Consider the following 27,512-nt stretch of genomic DNA (forward strand, 5'->3'; position numbering starts at 1 on the left):
CTTTCTTTAAATACATATTGAATACATTACAGTGGCCCTGACATCTCAAAATGTAGCAACTTAAGAAAACATCAATTTGTAAAATTTTGAAAATAGACAAAACACAAGCAAATTCAGAAAACATCAATTTGTGCAATCAAACATGCTGAAAACAGGCTGCGAATTCAGACATCAAAACACATTACAGAAACACACAGTTAAGAGTGTGATGAACACATCCTAATTGTAAATCACGCTGTTATTGGGCTATGATGTAAATTGTTTGTCGTCATTTGGTGTAATTGCAGCTTGTTTCTGTAATGTGTTGTCTGAATTTTCAGTGTGTTTTCTTAATGCTGCGCATGTGTTGTCAAATTGATGTTTTCTTAATATACTGCGTTGCAGCAGGCAGGCGAAACAAAGACGGACAGTCCTCTGCCACTGTCCTCTGTCCCGCTCTCACGCCTGTCCTTTGGTAACAAGGAGCTAATGAGGGTGTTTCTCTGCTAGATTCACAGGGCTTCTCTGGGCTCAACTTCACACAGCAGTGATAAGCAATGACAGCCAACCAAAGCAGCCTCTGGCCTGCAGGGGCCTGGTTATAAATAGGCAGTCTTCTCCCGGGGGGGGGGGGGGGGGGGGACCATTTCTACTGTTGTAATGGAGGGGGGGGGGGGGGACCATTTCTACTGTTGTAAAGGAGGGGGGGGGGGGACCATTTCTACTGTTGTAATGGAGGGGGGGGGACCATTTCTACTGTTGTAAAGGAGGGGGGGGGGGACCATTTCTACTGTTGTAATGGAGGGGGGGGGGACCATTTCTACTGTTGTAAAGGAGGGGGGGGGGGACCATTTCTACTGTTGTAATGGAGGGGGGGGGACCATTTCTACTGTTGTAAAGGAGGGGGGGGGGGACCATTTCTACTGTTGTAATGGAGGGGGGGGGACCATTTCTACTGTTGTAAAGGAGGGGGGGGGGGGACCATTTCTACTGTTGTAACTGACACCGTCTCAGACGTGGCGGCTGTTCCCACACCACACTTCAAATGAGCACACAAACAAAGGCAACATTTACAAATCCCCCCACATTTTTATTCATTTAGATTTTTCAATTTTATAAATACACATGTACAGGTCTTCTGTCCACTCAGGACTTGTAATGTTATGAACAGTAACACAAAGAAAGCGATGACAGATAAAACTAAGATTTTAGTGGGCGAGGGGCCCTACAGTGAGTACTTGCACTCTTTCTTCCTGGCGTTGAAGCCTATAGGAGGCCTCAGTCCTCATGACTGGAGACGGGCCTCCATTGGGGCGTTTAAGCAGGGCCGTCTGGTCTCATGCCTGGATTTGGCTGGGGTCATGTCTGCACTACCCCCATATACACATACGCAGTTAGTATGGGTGCATTGCATTTGAGGGAAAATAAGAAAAATAACGAACAAAAAACTAAACAACAGATTCATTTCCGATGTTTAAGAAATCAACATGTATTTAAAATATGAGCACGATTCTTTAAAAAATATATTGTTTTCCACAGGGGTTGAAATGGCATTGCCAGTGGCTTAGTGGATCTACGCACAGAAGGGATCGTTTACAGTGGCTGAAGATTGGCAGGGATAAGATATTGGCCTGTTTGTGTAAAAGATGAGATTTACATCCCACGAGCCAAATAGCAAATGGATCAGATTGGGAGAATGACAGCGGGGAGACAAGGATGGTGATTGATGACAAGAGAGCTTATGAGCGAGCCCCCGCTGAAAAGACGCTCACAAATCAAGTGGCAACGAGGTAAATAAAGATAAGGAAAAAAAAAAAAGAAGTTACCTTTTGGTCGGAGAAAAACCAATCAAACAAATGGCCCCTGGGAAGCTGGGAGCAAATGCAATCCCTTCTGATGCACTGCGTCTCTCGCATTGCACAGTAAGACATGGCGATACATCGAGCCCCTCATCGGAACGGCTTCTAGATGATTAGCACAACAATATTAGCATACATGTGTATAGTACCGATGTAACGTAGGGTTAGTAGGTCTGTCTCTTGTTTATTCAGATACATTGCAATTGAGTATAATGATATTTTTTGGCTTGACGTGATATCAATATATACCTCAACAGTCAATTAGTAGGGGTAAATAATGTTTTTTTCTACAACACCGCCATGGACAAAGAGACCAGTTGAACAATTAACAGCCAATTCAAGGTTACAGACACAACAGAGGACCTCAACCAAAAACAAAGAGGGAAGCGTGAACACAGACACATTAAGATCACCAAAACAACTGCATTTTGTTCAAGAGAAACCAAGTAAGTCCTTGCATAATAAATAGGGTTTGTCTTAAAAATGTACCAAGAAAAGCAACTCAGTAGGGGCCGTTTGGCATGGTATCTCTAGGGGTTTGACCTCTGACCTGTTCAGTCGCCAACTACACCTGTGAAAAAGTACAGACTAATCTGAAATGCCAATGGCTACAGTTGCTACACGGCTAAAAGTTGTCAGTTTGCAATCTAATCAATAAAAGATTTAAATTCCAAAACCACATAGAACCAAATAAAATCTGTGCAATGTCGTAAAAAAAAAAAAAAAAAACAAACAAAAAAAATGAATGTGTAGTGTTAAAAAGGAGACTTCCGTTGAAATGCGTTGGTAATCAAAGCTTTGTCCGAGACATAGGGAGGCTTTGGCCATGGCTCCTGAATGGTTGGTAAAACCAAACACCTTCTGAAGACGACACAGGGAACACTGGTTCACTACAAGGGTGTCGTTCTGAAATAATGACCAGTCACTCTCACTACTCTCTCATCACTCTATTTCTCTCTGTTGGGGAGAGCGCTCAATTTGCTGGTACCCCCACTTTTGCACAGGGCGATAGATGGGTGACATGATAGTTTGTGTGTGTGTGTGTGTGTGTGTGTGTGTGTGTGTGTGTGTGTGTGTGTGTGTTTGTGTGTGTGTGTTTGTGTGTGTGTGTTTGTTTGTATGTGGGCTTGAGCATGTACCAGAGCTGTACAGTTAAAAGCATGCACTATATGTAATGCATGCACTTTTGGCGAGCCCTCATTTTTCCTTGCCACATCCATGCTAGTTAATCAGTTTGGCCCCACCTGTCAGAGTCAGAGCCACAGTGGACAGCAAGAGAAGAACAGAGGGGAGGAAGAGAACAATGCAAAAAGGGAGCATCTCCCATCAAGCATAGCCTCCTACAGCAGCTATACTTAGTGGGGTACGGTGGAAGAAAAATAAAACATTTAAGAAGAGTCAGACCAGGGAGAGGTTATTTTGCATGTTTGCATACACTATGTGTATGTTCCATGTCAGTGTGTGTACGCAAGTGTGTGTGTGAGCCTGTGTGTGTGTGTGTGTGTGTGTGTGTGTGTGTGTGTGTGTGTGTGTGTGTTCGTTCGTATGTCCATGCATGTGGGTGAGAGGAAGTGAGCACAGCAGTATTAAGAGTCCCTGTCTCTTGTGGCACACTGCAAACTCAGTATCCAGTGCCTTAGTGTGAGGAAGATGGCACTGGTGCCCACACTGGCATGGACAACGGGGCACCCCACACCATAAGACTCGTAGAGGGGCCACACATGCCCATTGGTGAGGTGGGGTAGGTTGGCGTGGGGCTGTGGCCGAGTTGGAGGAACTGGTTCCAGGTCACAGATGGGGTGGGGGTCGGGTGTGTCTCACTGCTGGTTGGCATCGTTGGGCTGCCTCGCTGCAAGGTGGGTGGTCTCCGAGGTGTTGACAGTGGAATGCGGCTGGATCACAATAGGGGCGCCACGGCCTACTGAGTACAGAGAGAGAGAGCGAAAGAAAGAGAGAGAGAGAGGGACATAGAGAGAGAGACAGAGAGGGAGGGACAGAGAGAGAGAGAGAGAGAGAGGGACAGAGAGAGAGAGAGAGAGAGAGAGAGACAGGTGTTAGGGTGTGAAAATGCTCAACATCTGTCTGATGTCGAGTAAAGACAAAAACAACAACACTGCTCTTTAGGTGGTGAAAGGTGTTTACCAGAAACAAGCAAGGACAAGGGAGCTGTCCTTTGGGACTTTAGAAAGGTGTAGATCATGTTTTCAGGTTCTGCATAGCCAAGCTTCCTATTATTTGCCATGCAAACAAGACTTTTTGCATTTCTGCTTGTGCCTGTGGCAAGACTACACGACTACACTACATCCAAGCAAGCAAGGTTCAAAGGGGAGCATACATCCAAGGCCAATGGATTGACAGAGGTCCGTGCCAAGGGGATGCATGCATGATGATTCAAGCACTACCCTCAACCCCTCCTATATGTTGCTTTGACACTAGGAGAATGAACTGAAGAGAATCCCCCTCATGCTCTGAGGGTTAATCTTCTTGGTTTTTGAGAGAAACCTACCTCCCCTTCCCTGATGCAGGTCATCCTCACAGTCACTTGTGTCCTGTTAACGGACATCCGGGCACAGCAGAAGGGACAGAAACCAAAGAGAGATCAAAACTTAGTGCCTTCATTTTGGAATGAACCAACAGTGGAGCAAGAGGTGGGGTGGGGTGGGGTGGGGGTGGGGGGTAGAGATGGTGGCCGCTTGTGAAAACAGCAGGTAATGAAGAGTCATGACACAAGCTGTGAGATGAAGATGACATCAACACATGGTTTGACTGCATGCGAGAGAGCGAACAGCAAGGGGCTTGTTCTGTGAAGGGAGACCCTCACACAGCTATGCTGTTCTTGAACTCAGGTGAAGCTATAGTGACAGGGACCCTGACCCTCACACAGCTATGCTGTTCTTGAACTCAGGTGAAGCTATAGTGACAGGGACACTGACGCAAGCTTCTCTTCACATCGCGACATTCCAGAACACTCAAGTTCAAGCGGAGTTCAGATGAAGACGCAACGCAAACAGATGCACACAGGGACTGGTGGGAAATCTATAGCTGGGTTTCCAAGTTATTTGCATATTTTAAAAGCATTTATGAAAATTTTAGCTAAAAGAAATGCGAGTCTATGCACATTTTGAACCGCCGGGTTAAGCAAATTAGAAATGGACTCTCTTAAAGAAGGGAGGAGTTGTACACAGCAGTGGATTCAAAAAAGTAGGTTGACAGGGCAACAATAACAGAAACATGTAAAGAACTCAACAAATGCAATTTGATGCATGCAAACCTGTTTCCATTAACCGTAGTTTTGTTATACCCTCTGTGAATCGAGAGATTATCCGCCCCCCTCTAGTGAATCTAGTCGATTGAGAGGATTTTATGCAAATTTCAAGCAGTGGTGCGGTCGTGGCTGGTTAAAATCTAGTCAATTCGATGTTACATATATATCAAGTAACCATTACTCACAATAAAAGAGAGAAAATGTCTTAAATGTTGCCGACCAGCGGCAGGTACCGTTCAGGCACCAGTATGGTTTTAAGTATTGTACTGTTTTAACCATACCCAACCCTACTCACAAAACGGTCCATCCAGGACTACGTCCACAATGATAAATAGGAAAGCAAAAACAGCTTTTTATCAATTTTTTTTTAATAAAGAGGAAACTATGGTTGGTATGCTTAAAGGGCCAGCTTTAAACCTTTTGGGAACACTGGCACACCTACTCACAATACCAAACAACACACACTTGGGGTCCTGGCAGGCGAAGAGCACGACCGGGCATTCACCTCTGAGTTCAAAAGGGCCATCTATTTGTGCACACACACACACACACACACACACACACACACACACACACACACACACACACACACACACACACACAGAGGTGTCAGCACTCTCCAACATACCCCATGTTGAATTGTGAGCTAAGGCTTCTGCTTTGCCTGCAAACGAGGAAACGGCATGTTTTCAAGCAACCTGGCACTAGTCTCCAATTCTTAGCATAGTCTTAACGTATGAAGTCACTGCAAGTACGTGACACCAGAAACATGCCCACCATATCTTTTAGAGTCAATCCACTGCATACTACAATCCCTCCAATTTTTTGTGATTCTGTGATCCGAAATCAGAAATTTACTTCACCTTTTTCACCACTCTTATTTAGCACAGAATTCAAGGCATTCACACCATTTTGAATTATGAATGCATTCACACAATTTTGATTAGCACAGGTCATATTGAATTTAGAGCGTTGAAAGCCAGGTCACTGGGTCACTATAATAATAACAACAACAACAATAATAATAATAATAATAATAATAATAATATGAAATGCCATGCAATGGAGGACATCTAGAGGTGATGAGGGGGGAATGATTAGTGAGCAGCAAGAACATGAGCAGACAATGAAGTGGTTTAGAGAGATGGAATGGTTCGTTTTAAAACAGACGGCGGGTATTAATAAGCGGAAGAGCGTGCAGACAAAATCGCCATCCAGGAAAAACAGATGGCGCGTGAACGAGGCGGGGTGCCTTACGAGTCATTTTGACTCCGGTAGAGTCTCACTGGGGTTCTCTGGGCCTGGACTGGGAATTGGCTGCACAATGATAACTGTTTCACCGCCTGAGCAAGAGACAAAAATAAATACATCAACATTTATGTATAATGAATAAATAACAACTGTCTTCAAACTGTAGCCATCAACTGTAGAAATACAATTGCCTCGTTTGAGATCTTACGATCTCATTCGAAACTGACATTCTAAGTTATATTTGTGGCTTGTTTAGAACTAGTATGTGGATGGGGTTACTTTTTTCACATCATAGAACAGATTTAAGCGGTGCACTGAACGAAACAAGAGATGTGTGAGGGCCTATTTCTTTCGAGACAACCATGTTACTCTCTGAGACTTATAAAATACCATTACAAGGACATTCTGTGTGCGCTCGGTGTCTGTGTCAGAACAGCTCTAATGATGAAAGTGTACGGTCACCAAAGGCTCAGGACAGAGTTCACCATCAATCGGGCCTTGGAGTGTGCCTCATAAGCCAGTGGGTCATTGTAAGTGAGGGCCCCCTCTGCTGTGTGGTGTAAGGGCAGTCTCACAGATGACAGGGTCCTTCATCGATCTTTAAACCCCGGGAGTTAGTTCAGTGAACGGGGGGGGGGGTCAGCGATTACGAGTTTAGGATGAGCCATCACGATGTCTCGTAGCATTTGAAAACACAACAAACTTCAGCTCTTCAACTTTAGCTTAAGGCTCTAAATGAACTCTGAATGTTTGTGTGCAGAGCTAGTTTTACCCACACAGCATGGGTCATGATGCAGTAAATTACCACAAAAACCAAGCTACTTTAATTTCCTATTGTTATTTCAAGCTAAGCAGAGTTTCCAGCAGTGTTGTTTAGAGAATCATTTAGTTAATTGCCGTATGTACAACGATGCGCTTTGTCTTTCTGAGGCACTGCGTGGAGTTAATGTCCCGAGGTTGCAGTGAGCCGCGTGCCGATGATCCTGTTGAGATGTTTTAAGAACCCTTATGGGTAGATGAAATCAAGCATTCTGAGAGTGAGTTCCGGGGTGCCCTTTCATCAGCGATAAAGGTACTGTACGACCTGTTTACATTTACCTGAGCGTTCCATATCAGTGCGCACTCAAAAAAAAAGTATATTCGCGCGTCGGGCCTAACAACACCCTCGAAACAAGTACATTATTGACGATACAGTACTGCCTCTCGAACCTTATTGCTTAATTAATAGGGCTCTCTTGTTCTGTGCTTTGCATCTGGAAACACCAGTTTGTAGCCCACCCTGTGAGTATGGGCTCCACAGCACAGCTGTACACCCTGGTGAGGACTATGAGGGCTTTGGTCAGACACCTGGGCTATTGAAAGCATTGATGGGCCTCTAAAATGGCAGCAGTCCACTAAGTCAAAGCAGTCCTGAAGTTTTTACTGGCCCTCCCATGTCCAACACTGTACCATTCTCGTTATAAATATTATGGCAGTTGTAATGATGACACTGGTTAACAGGACACATTTTGGTTGGTGTATGTGTGCAAAGACAGTCCAAACTCCTGTCCCTAAGTTTACACTTCAGATGATAAAATCCTTATGCACTGATTCCACAAACACATATTTGCGCACGCAAAAGGCTAACAGAATTCATGAGGTAAAACACAAATGTAGTTTTGAATCAGTGAGTTTGGCACCGGGTTTAAATAGGAGGACACAAAACACCATTATCTCGGAGAGACATCCAGGCTACATAAATACCCATAATTCTAGCTTCTAGATCACTCAGGCAAGGGTCATTTGTAAGATGGCCTAGTATTTCTTCCACTCGGGAGATATCAGGTGTACCGTTTCATGCACCCCTGCAAACGGATCTGACAGCAAAGCAAAATGACAAACCAGTGTTTCTGTGCTTTTCCCCCCACACTCCTTTCAGTGGCCATCTGCATCCCCCCTCTGGACCACTCTTCTGTGGCTCGTCCTCTCTGAGTCGAAGTGACAGTGACGACAAGTGAAGCGTAAAAAAACGACATCAGCCCCGAAAAAGGTCGTGACTATGGGACGCCTGCCAAAGGTGCACTCTGTGAGGTCCAAACACTAGAACACACCACAGAGCATCTAGTCCTTTATATTCCAGGCCCACTACTAGCCTACGGTAGTGTCGTCAAACCCGCACAAGTCTGCCAGGATCTGGCGTGGCTCTGTCACTTTCAGATAAGAGGACTTAGGACGACCAACCCACCTGCCTACAACCCAACCTGACTATGATTCACCATTGGACTTTCCTGTTCTGAGTACACACAGGTACTTACAGCTGCTTCGTCATCAAGTGTTGGACTGACCCCACGGACAAAGGCATCCTTGAGTAATGACTCAATAGAGTCAATCCACTACATACTACAATCCCTCCAATTTGTTGTGATTCCGTGATCCGAAATCAGAATCATTCACTTCACCTTTTTCACCACTCTGCATATTTTCTTATTAAGCACAGAATTCAAGTAAAAACGCCTTGGTGTTAAACTGCAACTCATTTCTGCTTCTTCTGGCTTCCTGATGAGGGTATAAAGTTATGCAGTCTGTCTTAACCACTGTCACATGTCCCGCTCGTTTGGTGTCAGGTGTTTGACGACCGCAGTCAAGTTAACTTGGTTTTACTCACTCATTCTCTTTATATTCAGGACATTGCTGGATATAACACTTCTCATTAACTATTCATTAAATGAACAACTTAGACATGCTACTCTGGGTTTCATTCAGTTATGAAATTGTGAACAGCGATTAAACGTGATATTGAACTTCAGCACATTGTTCTGTCCTGCTGTTTATTCAGACTTAAGATTGGCATTTCAAAATAAAAACCCGTTCTTAACTTGCAGAGAGTAATTTAAATGAGTAGAATATTAGTAGAGTAAGGTCAAGAATGTTTAACACATTTTGAATAAGCATTTTGTCTGTTTAGTTTTCTTAAAACAATAGCACAGGATTACCCATGATTGCTTGCTGTTCTAAATATTAACAAGAACGTTTGGCTTTGAAAGAGTTCACATTTTCAAAAGAAGGCATGTAAGTATAGTTGTGATAGGAATCAGATGACGCATCTAAACTGAGTGTCCGTATGTCTCCATTGCATGAAAAGAAGACAAAAGAACACACAAACCCAAAACTATTAAAATACTATACAATATTCATTTGTTTAAAAATATTAAAATACTATACAATATTAATTTGATAGCTAGTATATGTAGAGTTTAAATGAGGTTTAAAAGGGAAACAAACATCTTTTTTTCCCCAAAAAACATTTGTATAAAATCACCATCATGTCATTTTGTTCAAGTCCCATCTAAAATACTACCAATTACAGACCTTAAAAGATCAATTCTAGTGTGTAATGGGATTTGGCACATAAAATATCATTGTACCAAATTGATATTCCCCCTCCCAACCCTCTTCTCTCTCTTTCTCTTTCTCTCTCTCTCTCTCTCTCATCCACTCACCTCCACCCTGCTCCTCAGCCTTGATCTGGGCCTCCAGGTCCTCTGGGTTCACGTACTGGTAGTTCTCGTCATCCTCCGGTGGCTTGCACTTGCCACAGCAGAAGCAGCAACAGCAGCAGCAGCAGCAGCAGGACGAGAGTGTGCAGCACAAGAAGAGTGCCTGAGGGAGAAACACAGCGCACCGGTCGTCATGACACGTCAACTCTTGCAGCTCCATGACGACAACAACAACAACAACAACCCTCTTTGGAGTAAGGGTGACGAGCTGGAGGAGACCTTCTGTCAAGACCTTCCCCTGAGCAGCTGAAGTTACTCAGCCAAACTGTCAGGGTCTTTTGACGGGATCTCAGGTGAAGCGCAACAGAGACGCAGAGCATCTTGGTGATGTTCTACGCCTAAGTGAGGCTCTTCCTCTTCCTTTCAGGCGCTATTAAGTCGTGATTTTATACATCAAAGCTCAGTAGAATCATTCCCATCATCCTTCATAAGCTCTCCCTCCTCTTGTGCGTCTGTCTCGCCCTTTTTACTCCGAAATCAAAGACTAGCTGCTATTTCAGCTCATCACGACCAGGGCCGAAATGATACGCCGGTCCCTCAATGACTTCCATTTTGACAGGAACAAAGCAGATTATAAATAGAGCCCTGTTGAGACATGGCTCAGTTCTCTGGCATGAATGGACAAGCATGGGAACAATAACCCTGCTGTCCTCGCTGCAACCAAAGTTCCATATTTAAAAAGCCTTGGAATCGACCACAATAAAGAGCCTTGGGCTCTGTACACCTTGCCTTGAGACATGGGCGTCAGCACCAATTTGAAAGTGGGGGGGACATGTTTCAGCGGGGGGTCTGGGCGTTCTCCCCCAGAAAATTTGGAAAAACGTAGATGCAATTTCCCGCATTCTGGTGCATTTTACCATGTTTTTAGATAGAAAAAGGGAGTTAAACTAGTCATGCAGTTGAGATAGACTGAAGAATTATTAACTTCCGTGCCAGAGACGGAGCTCGCAGGGGTCCTCCCTTAAAATGGATAAGAGGGTTCGTATCATAGATATAGAATATTCTATGGTGTAATACACAGAGGACTGACACTGACAACTTTTTTGACACTTTATAGTCTATTTAATGAGACCAAAGGGTTTAAAAGGAGGATTTACAAAATCACACATATCATACATTGATTGATGAAGTGTTCTTATATTGGTTGCTACATGGGCTACACATACATATTATTATTAATTAGTTTTCTGTTGACACATTTTCAACAACAATAGAAAGGAAGTTGTGCCTGAGTGTGTGTGTGTGAGAATGGAAGGATGGGGTATGTTTTGAGAGAAATAGTGGGAGGATGGTGTGTGTGTATGTCTGTGTGTGTCAGAGAGAGGTAGGGAGAGCATTGTGTGTTTGTGTTGGAGAGTGAAATAGAGAGAGCAGAGTGTGTGTGTGTTAGAGAGAGAGATAAATATTACACAAAGGCTCCGAAAGTGGCACCTCTTGTGTCATTTCCAGACACAAAAGACTGGCAAATATCCCGTATATCGACTTCATCAAGTTTGTCTTGATGGATGTGGCAAACAGCCACATTATTTAAGCGCTGTTGAGTCATTGAGGTCCGAAGCCACGTCTTAAGCCTTCTCAAGGCACTAAAGCTCCTCTCTGCTTCAACTGAGGAGCATGGTACAACAAGAAGCAACCTAACCAACCGTTCTACTTGTTCAAATAGACCACGGACCTCTGGGACCATAGCTCTCAGGGTATCCACTACCTCGCCGACTGTGGTGCAGGGATACTGTAACCTAAACATTGCCAGCTGTACCTCTAAGGAATGCCAGTCCAGTTCTGGATAAGAACGGACCACATCCTCCACCTTTCCTGTAATTAACAACCTTTCCAGTTCGTTAAGTGTCTGGAAGCTGCTCTGGTCAAAGCGCTTTGTCATCTGGAACTCAACCGTATCCAACATTTTGAAAAATCCTACTCTGTAGAACTCCTCAGGGGAAGCAGGTTTAAATGCAGGTGCATTTCCTGTGAAGCGCTTTGGGGGTCTCCGGATGTGAGGAGTCTGGATAGCGTCAATGTCCAACTCCTGGATCATATCACATGCCCGGTTATAGATATGATGAAATGTTTCATCCGATCTCTTTGCTTTAATTGTGTTTTTCACACAATCAACCGCAGCCAGCATCCCTGAGACACTTACTGTCTTGCTCTGAAGGGAGCGGTTCAGACATTCAAGTTCTTTAAGAACTTCAAGGGCCATAACAAGGCTGAGCAAAATCTTCCCCTTCTTAAACCTCTCCAGAAGCCCTCTTCCAGTTGCCATTTCCTCAAGACTGACCAAAATCTGTTCATACTGATCAACCACTGCCTGGATGGCTACTACCCTCACGAGCCATCGTGTGGGGCAGAGGGGTCTCAGAGTTCTGAAGCTTCCAGCATCCGACTGGGCAACCTCCTTAAAGATGGTCTTATATTTACCAGATAGATGGTACAGAGTGCCAAGTTTGTGGACTAAATCCAGCGCATCAGACACAATAGTGCTTGTGCTACAGGCTGTCTGAGTCACCAGATTAATGCAGTGTGGACCACAATGTACATAAAGCGCAAGAGGCTGTGTTTCCTTTATGACTGCCTGAACGCCTTTTGCTCCACCTGCCATATTTGCTGCCCCATCATAGCTCTGCCCGCGAAGGCACGATACGGGCAGGTTCAATCGAAGGAGGACATCAGTTGCCATGCGAGCCAACTCTTTCCCTGTAGTTGAGGAGACTTGATAAAGGCCTACAAAGTCTTCATGAGGTAGCAAATCACTATCCACATAACGTAGGCATATGGCCTCCTGTTCATTCCCAGACAAATCTTGTACTCCATCAATTATGATGGAGTACATGAGTGGGGACACCTTCTGCACTTCATTTGATATTTTGTGCACAACAGAGTTGCCCATAATATTCAAAATTTCATTCTGGACTTCTGGGCTTGTGTAGTGGTTGCAGGGCTTACTGAGCCAATGTTTCAGCACCTCATCATCCTCTGCCTAAGCTTTAGAAGCTGTACAAAGTTTCCCCCATCACTGTCATGTCCACGTAATGCTAGACCCTGACGAGCAAGGAAACGGACTGATTGGATGATTTTCAGCAAGCATGATCTGCCCTCTCTTTGCTGCTGCATCTTAACTGATGAAAGCTGGGTTTCAATGTTTCTGTGAAGGTGTGTGTGTGTTGTGACAGCAACTTTGTGTGTGTGACTGTTTTCATGTGCTCGGAATTTTTCTATGGCTTTTTTCCAGTTTTTAAACCCACTCTCCACAAAGGCTAGATCCGTGCATTTAGCAAGAGGGCTTACCTGCCTTTTGAATGCCTCTTTACAATAGAAACAAAACACCCCCATTGCATTTGGTACATAATGAAGCCAAGGAAAGTCCCTAAACCATTTCTCCTGAAAGGTAAGAGTCTTGTTCAGCAGATGCTGGGGGGGAATGACTCTTGGGTCAGGCTGATTTGGTTTGTGGTACACATCCTCTCCCTCATCTCTCTCGGACTGGCTCCTCTCACCCTCCTGTCTCTCGGACTGGCTCCTCTCACCCTCCTGTCTCTCGGACTGGCTCCTCTCACCCTCCTGTCTCTCGGACTGGCTACTCTCACCCTCCTGTCTCTCGGACTGGCTCCTCTCACCCTCCTGTCTCTCGGACTGGCTACTCTCACCCTCCTGTCTCTCGGACTGGCTCCTCTCACCCTCCTGTCTCTCGGACTGGCTCCTCTCACCCTCCTGTCTCTCAGGTCGGCTCCTCTCACCCTTGGCTCTTTCAACACCCCTCTCTCTTGCATCTCCAACAGAATGGGTCACTCTCCCTGTGCTCTCAATATTTCCCTCTCCCTCTTCCCTATATAATTTCTCTTGTTCCTAGAAATGAAAATGGATGAAATGGAATGAATTAAATTGCCGATTCATTCCATTTCATTGTTCATTTTCATAATTTCACAGTAAACTTAAGGCATGCTAGATTATGCCTTTGCAATAGTTGTCATGACATTTTCCTTAACTGCCTGTCACCTTTCAGAACTCACCTCAGCAACAGAGCTGTCTCCACTGCCCCTGCGTACTGCCTCTGTCTCTGACTCACTGTCAATCTCATCCACCTATATCAGGAGACATGGAGATGCTTTGAGCATTATTTCATACTCGAATCAAAATAAGCTAAATGTTGGTTGTTCATATGAAGATCTCTGAGATGTAAATCATGTTATCAGCATATCATCAATTCACAATTGATATAGGTTTGGTAGCCTGATAATTATGTAGGCTACATTCAAACTGACCAACTAATTAAAGTATGACTGTTCAGGTCAGAAATGGCCAAATGTGTATTGAAACCCATAGTCTTTAAGGATGGAAGCTGCCAGAAGTAAACGGTTAACGTAGGGGAAATAGTTTTCATATATGGCAAAGTCATTGAGAGGTATACAAGTGAGTGACACATTTAAAAAAATCTTCTTTGGTGAGTGTAAATAGCCCCATAGAAGGACTATTATTTTGTGGTGATTGCCTGTTTTAGATTTGCCTTATTGATTTTTAATGTGTGCCTTAATGATAATGTAGTGTTTGAACAATGTATCGATATTTTATGCCATTCTCTCTTGTAGATAATTGGGACTTTTGTTGTGACAGGGTCAAAAGGGTATCGGAGATTTGTTTATATGTTGAATGTTTACTTCTCAGTGGGCTGGAGATTTAGATACGGACGGATGCTATTCAGATATTGTAAGAAGTTTAATGATTTAATGGACCCGTATGAGGCTAAAGCTCTTACGGTGGTGACAGTTGTGAAAGTTTACTGAATGTTTGATGGAGAAAAGGAGAAAATAAAACAACTATTTCACCAGCAGTAAGTTTAATGCCACTTCATATACGGGGATCCGTTACAGTGAGTGTATGTTTAGTCGCTGCTGTCGTTAGAAAAACTGCCATTAGCTAGCTAACGTTAACGCCAGATTAGCTCACGGTTGTTATGGTAATAACAATACGATTATAGCCAGATAATGTCCATTGGGTGGTCCTTAATTATTATTCTTTATTTCAGACACCAAGTTCCATATAAAGTAACAGACATACAATTATAGTAAATAAATAAAAATAAAAATAGAGAAAAAGATACAACACACATAATACAGTGCATTAAAAAGTATGAAGACATTTGTGCCAATGTCGTCTTAAGTTTGAGGTAAAGCGATAACAGCTCTTTAGAGGGTTGACCAGAGCCTCTACTATGCAGTTCTCAGACTTGTCCAGTCGACACATGAAACCATACAGGTAAAACTTGGGCAACTCTGACTTACTTTCCTCTTCTTCGAAAAAAATTCCTTATGTCCATTTCTGCGGTCTGACAAGTGCTAGCTTCTAGAGAATGAATGAAAATTAATCACAGTTGAATCTGCGTGCGTGATGAGGCTGTGTAGAACACCAGGAAAACGCGGAGTGGATTTATATTGTTGTGGGTATTCCCCACTGATAAAGTGGAACGGATTTAATTGTGAAGCAATGGAAAGAATGCTGGACTAGTAGACCAGAAGTCACGCACGCACTGATATTTTGACTGAAAAGTGGGGGGGTCGAAACGACTTGTTTTTAAAAGTGAGGGGGTCTTGTCCCCCCCCAATTACATTGTCGCGACGCCCATGCCTTGAGAGAATATTCATGGACAGTAACTCTATAGAAATCAATTGAAAATAGAGCACCTTAGATAGTTGAGTCAATCTGTCAATCAAAGGTATGATTATAAATACCGTCAAAATACAGACCCTCTTCTTTTTTATTGAACTGATGGGAGATGCTGTGTTGAAGTGATGTTTTATAGTGCACAGCACACACCACTAAGGGTCACAAAAACCACCACTCACACGCAGGACTAATATTTAATACATTTCACCGCAATCTCACTGCAAGGTTCTTGTGTTTACACCCTAGGAGTGGAATACGTTGTGTGTTCTGTGACAACGATGAAGTAATATGATGTTGAAATAATCAAAGGGATATTATTACAAGAAGTTTCCCTAATGCTACACTCCCACACTGGTCACCCCGTTTTCCCATTGGATGATTCCAGAGTTCAAACTTCATTTTGAGATTTTCAACTACAAAAGCAGTTTATTGGGCATGATTTTGTTCAACTGCCAGTATGCCACCAACCCCTGCACATGATCTCTGTTCAAAGCACTGATGTGTCCTTACTGGACGCAGCAGTGTCATCAGGTCCTCCACCAAGGTATGCTGATTCTATGGAAGAAGGGCGCTTATTTCCTATCTATTCATTAATCTATAGGACATAAGCATTTCAATCCGCCAAGACTTGTCCAAGTAGGCTAACAGCATCTTAGACACAAGGCATTGTAGGCTAGACAACAAATGTCATGCATGCTACAATACCTTCAAATCACCAGCAACTCAGTTTTTACATTTTTTACACTTTTACATTACAGTCATATACCGTAAACACCAGTGAAGTGTCAGACATGACGGGATGAAAAAATAAATACTGTCCGAGCCTAGTGCACATTTTTATCAGTTTGTGTGATGCCTAGAATCAAACCCAGTTTAGTGATGTGATCACCTCTTTATACAACCTGAGCTACTTCAGTGACACAGGCCATAGGCATCCTGAACAGAAAGTGGAGATCTTTAAGGTCAAATTAATTATGCTCATAGAAGAAACAAGAAGCTCTCTCAGTTCAACCCTTATTCAGAGCTCTACCAATCTAGAACCAAGCATCAGGGGAGACCCCCCAATGAACCCTCTCATAACACAAACGCGCGCGAGCACACACACACGCACGCACGCACGCACGCACGGACGCACGCACACACACACACACGCTGTGTAAAACTTAACTTTAAAAGTTGACAGCATTCCTAGGAACACCTTAACACACACAAACAGACAGTCCAAAACAACAGTAGGGCCTTATACATGTGCCACTGAGATCAGATCAGTTTATCGTATCGTATTCGCGTGTAGGTGTGAAGATTTTCAAGGGAAACGGATCTTGTCGTTACCTGTATACATGTGCAAAATGTGAAGCTGTTACATTGCCTCGGGCATGCGCAAAGACCCCGGAGATGTGCTCCCACCTGGTTTGTTTACTAACAACATCAACGTGGATCCGCATCGGGCACAGGCAGTGTAGTGGCTTAAAGTTCCCTTCTTTCTATCAGCATATAGTTCTTAATATTTTCTTTGAATAACCACTCTCGGATGGAAAGAAAACGAGTCTACGCGTGGATGTGTTTCAACAACGGTAGAAAACTGTGTTTGCTCCGTCTTTTACTGGACTCATAATTATATGACAGTGGTATTAGTTACAGTTGAGACACCCGAAATAGAAATAACTTGCATGCGCAGCAATCCTGAGACGTGATTTTTAGTTTGCACATGAATACTAACGTCTTCTTTGATCCCAGGAAATTTGAGCACATAACCCATCTCCCTTACGGAGATATTGGCGAAAGTTGTTTAACCTAGGCTACTTCATTGCAAACGTCTAGTTTTTCAAACGTGTCTAGTTTTTGTGCAGTAGTGAATAGAGTCTCAGTCTACTACACCATACATAGCATATCATGTTTGTAGAAAATGATTAAGGTGCAACAAATGCCAATAAGCATATTTAAATTAAATGATTCACATTGCAAGCAAAATGGTGCGGCTGGAGCACAGGGAGGGACAACGGTGACGCAGTTTGGATGTAGCGACAAACATTTATGTGCTGTAACAAACAGTGTTAACCAGTATGTGAGGAACGTGGCTTTTATTAAAACATAGCGTGTGTAATGTGTAGCTATTTCATTCCGTTTATTAACCTTTCCGGCTGTCTGTATTACTAGCCAGCAGCAGACGTAAAGGAAAGGGAGCATTTTACTCCCCGGCAATCTCTCTACAAACTTCCATATAGACGCGGGATCAGCAGAGGAAAATCTACTTTCCTTTTGGGAGAAACCAGGCCAGTCGTTCCCACGACTACAGCACCTTGCAAAACGAATTATATGCGTTCCAGCAACAGGTGCTGCGAGTGAGCGCTCCTTCAGTGCAGCAGGGCGCGTTATAGAAGCCAGGCGCTCTCGCCTGAATCCTGACACTGTAGATGCTATTTTATTCCTGCATAGTGCTAAGACAAATTCTAAATAGAACGAAGGTTAGGCATATCAGCAGAGGTATATTTTGGTTACATTAGGATGGCTACGTTTATAGCTTGCGTTTTGGGCGCACCACAATGCCAAGAAGTTTGTCGCGACTGTAATGGCATATTTCATTGTGGGGGTGATTGATAGCTTAAGGCTTACGAGACACGGTGTTTTCCGATGTTTTACTGAGTCCTCTCTGTCTCTATCACTCACACACACACACACACACACTAACGGAAGCAAAAAAGGTTTAAATTAAGTGACATCCCTCAAATGTCGCGTCTCCCGCAAACCTGCAAGCTATGAGTCAGCTGCCAGTATTGGAAGAAGCCTTAACATCTCGAAGATGAAACTTCCTTGGTTATTTTGTTTCGTTAGGCTATTAGTTATATTTTAAAACAGCCAGTCACATTGTAGCCTACCACTCATGGAATAAGGAATTTCAAAGAGATGATGGAGTGAACTTTCTAGCCTCTAACTTTCTAGCCTCCTGTCACCGTCTCCCCCCAGTCACGCACGGCCTCCCCCATGACACATCGGCCTGATTTGACACGCCCTTTTCTAAGCCGAACGAACGTGGTAAACCACCTCTCTCGAAAGCTTCAGACGATCGGCGGAAAAACTAACGGTTTACATCTAGACCCCTTATACATGAGGCAATTGTAACACGTTCGCGAGTTTCTATCGTGGTAGAAGCGATGTAACAGCTTTACATTGACGCATGTATAAGGGGCTAGTGATAACTGGTCCAGAATACGGTTTGAAATGGTGACAGGGAAATGACAGAAAGACCATGCATTCCCAAGGGAATCCTCCTACCTTAAACCACCACTTGGACATGAGGAAGTAGTACTTGACGCTCTCTTCGCCAAACTGCTCCGACACATACAGGCCCATGGAGCCATACTCGTCGTAGATCTTCCTCTTGGTGTCGTCGTTGAGTATAGAGTTGGCATTGTTGATCTCCTTGAACTTCTCCGACGCTTCTGGATTTTCCGGGTTCTTGTCCGGATGGTACTTCAGAGCGAGTTTCCTTTACACGCGGGGGGGGGGGGGGGGGGGGGAACATTGACGTTAAGAGAAGAAGTGTCAGACCCAGACTTTAGCTAACACCGAAGACAAAATTGTTCCTAGAGAGGCAAGTCGTAAGGATGCCATGGCTAATCTTACCTGTAGGCTCGTTTCACGTCATCAGCAGATGCTCCCTTCTCCAGTCCTAGCACCTTGTATAAGCTGTCCCCCGAGGTGGACAATTTTCGCTGGGGCCGGTTGGGCTCTGCCATGACTGACTGCTGAAAAACCAGAGGGGTGTTATATTCACATTTACATGTATTCGTTTAGCAGACACTTTCATACAAAGCGACTAAAGCCCAATTTATACTTCGGTAGACGACGGTTTGAAAAGGTCGCCGACACTTTTGAAAAGTGTCTTCCAGGCCAGGTGCGTTTATACTTCAGGCGAACCGTCGCCGAGTTCGTCATAATGGAAGAGGCGCTAACGACATTTTTCTGCCAATACATTCTACTTTTTGAAAATCAACGGCGCGTGCCGTCTATAGCTAATCACACTGACATAATTATGAAGAGTGTTTAATGATATATATATCCGTTTTAACAGCAAGGTATTATTTGTGGAGGAAGCAAGCTATAATAAACGTATATGCTAATAAATCAAGCCTATGATGTGCATTGCACATGCATGCTTTGTCAGTGCTCAACAAGATCTGCGTAATGTCCTGCGACAATCTGCCAGTGATTCCTTCTCACGAGTGGAAGCCTACCCTATATTCAAAACCAGAGTAGGCTAAGTTAACAAATATTGCCTGAAGTTATATGCGTAAAGTCCACCTTGCACACGCACCTTTTGCCACCCCAAACATTAATCCGGCAACACTGGTTGGAACAAAGGCATTTCGGAACAGAGGGTTTAATTTGGTAAAGATATTTCGGACATTTTTTCGAAATATTGAGCTTTTGGAACACTGGGTAGTCCCCCAGCCAGACAGAAGTTTTGCCTGGTCATATCTCATCATTGCCTGCGAGCTATTTACAACTACAGGGCCTTAGCAATAACGTTGTATGCACAACTCCTATCCTTCTAACTGAACAGGTTGTTATACTTTCTGAGGCAGGTCGCCGCAGAGCACCTGTTTAATTGTGTATGTGTTTTTCAGATGTGGGTAAAGCTGCTGTGTGTGCTGCTGCACCAAATAATTCCTTTAATCAGCACTTTGACCGTCTGTTTACGTTACCGCGAGTCAAAGCACTATCCATGTTTCTGATCGCTTTCTCGTTGACCTGTCTACTTTCCCAATACAATAACCGAAGTAACTAGCTTGTGAAATCCAAAATATTGTTGATATATATTGTGTGTTCGCGCCACATGCCTGACTTGTAAACTAGGTTCGAGGTGAATAATAGAGCCCATCTACCTTATGCCACTGACAGGGGCTCGTCATAATAGCAGGCACCGGGGCCAGTTGTATCTAGCCAATCACACCTGCGCGACACTTTGTGACGACTTGAGCGCCAGTAGAAATTTCTCCATGTAGCAGACACTTCAAAAACGACGGTTAAAGTGTCTGACATGACATCATTTGTGTCGGCGACCTTTTCAAAAGTGTCGTCCACCGAAGTATAAATTGGGCTTAAGACTAAGTTAAGAGATATGCTGAGAGAGAGTTATGCCACGGACACACTACGCGCCTTTCGAAAGTTGTCAGATTGATGTACCGTTCAAACTAGGGGTGGGGGGAAAAAATTGATTATTCGATTTTAATCGATTCTCTCTAAAACGATTCTGTCTCGATTCAGAAAAGTTCATAATCGATTTTGTAATTTAAAAAAAAAAAAAAAATAATTTTTTTTTTTTTTTTACACATCCATTTTATGTTGAAATGCAAGCTGCATCGATTATTGGATTGTTCATAGAAAGTCAAAATTGTGACAAGGAAAAGCGTTTTCTCTCATAAAAAATAGAGAAGGTAATTCATCTGTTGATTTTCTTTAATTATCAAACACAAAGTAGGAAGTGTAGCAAAGACTCTAAGTAGCAAACTCAAATGTTTTAAAAGTCGAAATGGATTGATAATCGTTTTATCGGTTTAAAATTGATAATCGTTTTTTTTACACATCCATTTCATGTTGAAATGCAATTATCGATTGATTATCGAATATCAATTAGAAACCGATAAAACGATTATCGATGCATTTTGACTATTGAATCATTTGAGTTTGCAACTCAGAGTCTAAATTGAAGAAAATCAACAGATGAATTACCTTCGCTATTTGCTTTATAAGAGTAAAAGCTTTTAATGGTCACAATTTTGACTTTCTATGAGCAATGCAATAGTCGATGCAGCTTGCATTTCAACATAAAATGGATGTGTAAAAAAAAAAAAAAAAAAAAAAAAAAAAAATTTTAAATTACAAAATCGATTTTAAATCGATAATCGATAATCGATTTTAAATCGAATCGTTGACCTCTGAATCGATTTCGAATCGAATCGTGAGGTGCCAAGAGATTCCCACCCCTAGTTCAAACTACACATCTTGCCGTCTTGTGATGTGGAATCTTAAAGGCGGGGTGGTTAACACACTACATGAAGTGACACAGGTTTCCCCCAAGGTTTCCCCTCACCCGGTGTCTTGTGCGCTTATTTGCTGTAGCTCATCCACACCCTCATTGCCAGTCACACCTGGCCATACTGGTTCTAATCAAACTGAGCTGTGCTGAAGGTGTTACAGCAGGACAAGGGATGGACACAGTCCAGGGAGCCATGTGGCACTTTCATAGTAAGATCAAGCAAACACGGCTGTGTGTCTCTCTCTCTCTCTCTCTCTCTGTGTCTGTCTGTCTGTCTGTCTGTCTGTCTGTCTGTCTGTCTGTCTGTCTGTCTGTCTGTCTGTCTGTCTGTCTGTCTGTCTGTCTGCTATAAAATCACTTCAAGAATCAGGAATGGGTGGAAACAGGCCAACTCACTCATCATCCACTACTTAAAAAACTTCAGTACATTTTCAGCTGCAATGCAAAATGTCTGGACTGAACTCAGAAGCTTCACTAATACTTATTTATTCCCCAACATTCATGAATAAGACATTTCATTATTCTGTCTCAAACTATCCAATGCAAGGCCATATGTTGCACATAAACAGAGGATGCTATCTTGTATTCTATCTGCGATTATGGAAACCTATCAAAAACGGCACTACACAAATTTACACTAATAAGCTCAACCTGTTTATAGTCAGAGCAGGCAGTGGGACAGAAACCAGGAAATGCTGTTGAGTGGCCACATGGCTAAGGCCAGGGAACACTTGTAAAGCCTGAGGTAAAGACGATTACGTTTTGCTGACCTCACAGATTACTTGTCCGAGTCAACGCAGGGTTACAGTCGCACTAGCCTCCATGACACGTCTCTCAACACCTTTACGCTGAGCTGCTCAGAGATGTATCAGTGAATGCAAATCTTTACACTGGGGGGGGGGGGGGGGGGGGGGGGGCGGGAGGTAAGAGATGAACCTCAGCATACCATGAATGTCAGCAGTAAAGGAGTAATTTAGATCCGTCATCAAACCATGTTTGCTTCCTAATAAACCTACATTTGATACTATAGCAGTGTCAGAAATACAGAGTGAGGAAACTGCCACTTAATGAGAAATTCTGTTTTGGTGGAAATGTAGACATCTATTGTTAAATTCTACACACTTAAAAGCAAAACTTTTGGCTGAATGGAGGGCACCAATGTGTTGGTATCAAAGGAGAGCTTTGCACAGCACTAAAATACTGACTACAATTATCTGCACAGGCTTTTTAACCATCCTACCATCCTTTTTAACCATCTAGCTCAGAGAACCTTTAACAGTTGGCAGCCGCTCATAAGCTGGACTTATGTCTATGTGTGAATATGAACTCGTGTTTGAAGACAAGAGGGTTCAATGTGATCACAACCACTTTTGGATGATGTTAAAAGGCTTCACATATACATTTAATCCTGAGAGCAGGTAATGGGACAGTATGGGTCAGCTGTGTTCGTCTTTTACTCTTTCCCCAGTTATTCCATCTGCAACAAACCTTTGCCCCAGACTGGACATGGTCAAGGCAAAAATTAACGATTTCAAGCAGGCTTAAGATGTATCTCTTTCTATTTGTACTTCCAAACCATGGATACACAAGACACTTTACTAATAAACCAACCTTTCTACACAACATTAGATTTTGATTTTGGCTCCAAAGATTTCATGGCTGCAATGTCCATTAGGCCTATATTGTCCATCTCTGCTAATTACCCTGCATTCAGGCTCAGATGTGGCTGATAGATGTGAGATTTTTTGGGGATGAGTCTCGGATTTCTATCAAGGACCTAAGTCATGTTAACTTGACAGCTATGAAACACACACACACACACACACACAAAGAAAGAGCGATTATCGAATAGCACTTTTGCTTAAAATGTAAGTATTTCATTAAATTTATTGGGCAAAGATGACCTCGATGGCTGTACTATACAACATTGCAATCGAAAAAAGAAAACAGAAAAAATAAATGAATACAAAAGTATTCAAAATGGCAGGGACAAGACATTATCAGCCTTGAATATCAAATGTTTTCTCAGATCTGCTGGTGGGAACAATGATCAGGACTAATTGGTGCACCTATGCTCAGTGTTGTTGAGGAGTGAAGTACATGTAACTAAACTAGGAGACTATAGTAAACTATATTTTGCAGTAGCTTGCTGGCAGTTCAACTATGTTCATATTTGCATCGCGCTTCAAGCAGTTCAATTTCTCTTTTGCCAATTTTGTGTAGTTAACTACCGAAAATACAAATTATGGGCCCTAAAGCATTTTTTGTTTGGTTTTTACCATTGGTTCTGTACTATAATAGTAGCCCCTTTGCCCATCCCAGCCCCCTTTATCTTTTCATCCTGATTGCTGTGAAGGCATGTCCAGGCAATGCATTAGTCAGGCAGCCATCATCACGTCACTTGACCTTTGTGTAGTACATGTTCAAAAGGGCAGGCGTTGCTCAGTGCTCACACGGCGACAAAATCACCATGGATAAACCTCACGAATCTCAACTTTAAGAACGATCAACATGGTCATACTTAAGCAAATATATGACACTGACAACCTCTACCGACAAAACCTCCGTTTTACCACAGAGAAATCCCGCTTGGTACAATACCCCCCTGGACTCTAGGTTCGGAAAGGCATATGACTGATGGATATTGTAAAAAAAAAAAAATCAGAAAAAAGTTGACATTCCTTGCCGGGTATTTTTATTTTTCTGGTTAATGTATGAACAAGGTTTTTTAAACAACAAACAAAGCTAGTATCATATGCACATCATACGCATCTCTTTTTAATAAAATAGTTTGAACTACTTTCCCTGACTAGCTTTAGTTAACAAAACTAGATTTCTCCCTAGGGTAGCTTTGCTGCAGTTCATCTTCTACCAGTGAGAGGTAATTAGTAGCTTGTAAAGCTATGCTTTCAGAGTAGCTTCCCCAACACTGCTTATGCTGTAAGTTGCAACAACTTGACAATGCTCATTTAAGAAAGAGAACTCTAATGTATATTTAAACAATAATAAATATAAATGCATCTTGAAGTACAGTCCTTCTGAATTACAGCAGTTGTTTAAGCTCAGGTTTGAGCTCCATCTCATCCCATTAAATAAGCTACTCTTTATTTCTTCATCAGTGATTCCTATTGTTCATCCGATAATTGAATGCTTCATGAAATAGCGACAGGGATCTGTTGCATAGCCAAAATGAGACAACCCTGGAGAAATGTACCCACACTGTCAATATCAGACCCCTTTTAGTAGGCCCCGTATTTCTCTTGTACACTATCTCATTTCAACACGCACGTCCTTAAACACAGCTCAAATGTGACCTTCACAGATAATCTGTGAAATCAAATGCAGTCAGAAATGTAGCCTTACTTTAATAGTAGGAAGAATTGTAGGCCTATAATTTTAAATGCAATTTGCCCATGCAAACACTCATCGCATATCCACCTTCCTTTTTCTCAAACCTTTAGAGATGGATCCAAGGCCCAGGTAAGTGCAGTACATTCAAAGAATTCATGTCGCCAAAGCCATAGAAAACGTGTTAAAAGCATTTAAATGTTGGCCTGAAAATCGGTTATCGTTCTCTTTTGGTCACAGCTAATCATTATCATATCGGAGCTGAGAACATATCAGTCAACCCCTACTATGGACCAAAGGGGCCTACTGACTTTTTAATTACACAACTACACCTCAATAATGACAACGTGTTTTTAATTCAAAGTCGGCCATGCCTGAATATCATCCACTACCTCCAAGCCCATTGGTCAATCGCTGATGACAGGTTGAGCAGCTTATGTCAGCCAGAATAATAATCAGGATGATACTTCACACATGTTAGAGTAAGAAAACCGCCCTGAGCAAAGCTTGGGTCTGTGTATTAACCTGCATACCACACCAGTTCCCAAGCAATGAATTATTGTAATAGGGAGACCATCAAAAGATAGTGAGCTCAACTCATTTCATGTATGGGTTTCTTTGCCATGTGATTCTATGTGATACATAGCCTGTACAATAACCTTGGGCCTATTGGATGCTTCAACAATGATGTTGTTTGTTCAGAGACTCACAACTCAATGAGTCAAAATCCCTTAGGTCTCTCCAGGCACTCGGGTAGTGGATGTTCTCCATACTAAACATGATCCTGAGTGACTTTACTATCCTTCTGTTGAATAAATACCATTATAGTTCAAATAAAAATGAAGGCATTTTATAACATCTAACATCAGCATGTAGACCATGACTGGCACATACTTGTCAACACAGAGGCAAAGAGTAAGATGGTAATTTGGCTTTTCATGGCTACACTTTCGTCTGGCGGCTGCTCTTTGGACTTTTGAATAAATTGTTAACAAACTGTAATAACGTATAAAATTCATTCTAGAAATATTCTGCTACAGCCCATCAAGTGACCAAGGAGTTTTTGACAGGGACCATCTGATGGTGCAACAAAACTTAATTCCTGGATGCTCAGATCAGCATAACAACTTTCAATAACCATTACAATTTAAACAAAGTGGTAATCTTAGTCTGGACCTCTCATCTGTCTGATTCAACGGCTGCAAGGTTTGTAAAAAAAGATTTAAAGTTTTAAAAATATGGTTCATACATGGGAACACGTCAGGCATGCTTATCTATACGTTACACGGGTTTTTTAGGTTGGTGGAGGATGACAATAATATTTCCCCAATTTAGCCTCCTTGCTCTTGTAAACACTGGTGGCCTTTGCAGAACAATAATCCTTTGCTAATCCTTGCATCGGGAATTGCTTTATTTAACATCCTGCTTCTTGCCCGAATCTGTATGTTTGTACTTTAATGATGGGCTTTTTTATTTCAACTGTAATGTTAGACCACCATAAGATGGTTAGCTTGCAAGCTAGTATTTTAGGTAATGTTAGTCAACTTGAATTTATAGGCATCGGAGAACGAAATGTAACGTTGTATAGAGGTCCAAGACGCCTATTAATTAATTTGTCATAGCTTTGCATAAACAGTCAAAGCACAGACAATGCAACCAGGTATTACACATAGGTGGTGACATAACAGCATAATCCGCGAAGTTAAACTGACTAGCTAGCAAGATAGCTACATTAGTTATGTGGCAGAGAACTGGCTAGTAAATCACATGCAATTCACACCGCCTTGTTTAACGTTAGCAATTGGCAACTGGTTATTGGGCTAGCTAATTAGCAAAAACCGTCTAACATAATGGGTGGCTACAACAATATTGCATTTGTATCTGCCCATAAGATAAATAACGTAGCAAAGTGGCTAGGTAACTAGTTAGCTAGTTAAGCCTGTGGTTATTATGAAGACACCGCCACTGTTGGCTAAAATGGTGAGCAGTTTTAGCTGGCGTTCAGCTGCAGAAAGGGCTACTCGGTTGACTAACGCTAAGATTCCAGCAATTAAGCTAGCTAGCGCGCTCCATCTGAAGATCAGACACGACTCGTGACGGCACTTACCTTGTGCAAATTAAATTATCTGATTTAAACTGTAGCAGGGGCATAGAGACAATCGCTATGGTTTTTTAGATTCCCCTCAGAAGTATCCGCTATTTGCCTGAAGCACCCTCCCGTCTGAAGTACTGCTGAAGTACCAGGTACTCTGGTAGTACCATGCGATCGACCGCTACTCACGAAAAGCGGTTGCTTGTCACACCCGCTAGCGATGCATTGTGGGTAAAGTGAAAACCGGTGTCTGATGTTGCCACAAAGGGCCAGAGTGAACAAATCAGACACTTTTCTATCATTTCAATTATACAAAGTCTACTGTAAAATTATAATTAAAATGGATTATTTCCCCCAAATAGTTCTTTTCCATTGTAATATATATTTCCATTTTCAGGAATGTAATTTGTGAAAATTTAAAAATCTTGAAATTCATTCATTGCCATATTATGTATTGTGACTGAAGTAGAAATACTATGTAAAA

At 42.6% G+C, this 27,512-nt stretch overlaps 1 protein-coding gene across 2 annotated transcripts; it reads right to left on the reverse strand.

The window, feature by feature from the left end:
* Nucleotides 1-1,088: 1,088 nt before the first annotated feature.
* On the reverse strand, nucleotides 1,089-27,199 carry dnajc5ga (DnaJ (Hsp40) homolog, subfamily C, member 5 gamma a). 2 transcript variants are annotated; one of them, XM_080833208.1, is made up of 7 exons: nucleotides 27,044-27,199; nucleotides 19,173-19,294; nucleotides 18,822-19,035; nucleotides 9,834-9,993; nucleotides 6,361-6,446; nucleotides 4,345-4,387; nucleotides 1,089-3,759 (listed from the first exon to the last, which is right to left on the reverse strand). In XM_080833208.1, exons 2-5 carry the CDS (start codon nucleotides 19,283-19,285, stop codon nucleotides 6,364-6,366), a joined length of 570 nt encoding a protein of 189 aa, XP_080689334.1. In that variant the 5' UTR covers nucleotides 19,286-19,294; nucleotides 27,044-27,199; the 3' UTR covers nucleotides 1,089-3,759; nucleotides 4,345-4,387; nucleotides 6,361-6,363. The 2 variants fall into 2 exon arrangements, with proteins under 2 accessions (XP_080689334.1, XP_080689335.1); XM_080833209.1 differs by lacking the exon at nucleotides 4,345-4,387.
* Nucleotides 27,200-27,512: the final 313 nt, after the last annotated feature.

Source organism: Sprattus sprattus (genome assembly GCF_963457725.1).
Source record: "Sprattus sprattus genome assembly, chromosome: 2".
Lineage (NCBI taxonomy): Eukaryota > Metazoa > Chordata > Actinopteri > Clupeiformes > Clupeidae > Sprattus > Sprattus sprattus.

What these genes read in the sequence shown, in the direction of transcription:
- dnajc5ga (XM_080833209.1), bottom strand. Translation starts at nt 19,285, where the DNA reads ATGGCAGAGCCCAACCGGCCCCAGCGAAAATTGTCCACCTCGGGGGAC. An exon ending in GACGTGAAACGAGCCTACAG is followed by an intron (nt 19,036 to 19,172) that starts GTAAGATTAGCC and finishes CCGCGTGTAAAG; the next exon opens with GAAACTCGCTCTGAAGTACC. An exon ending in TGTCCAAGTGGTGGTTTAAG is followed by an intron (nt 9,994 to 18,821) that starts GTAGGAGGATTC and finishes TTTCTCCCTCAG; the next exon opens with GCACTCTTCTTGTGCTGCAC.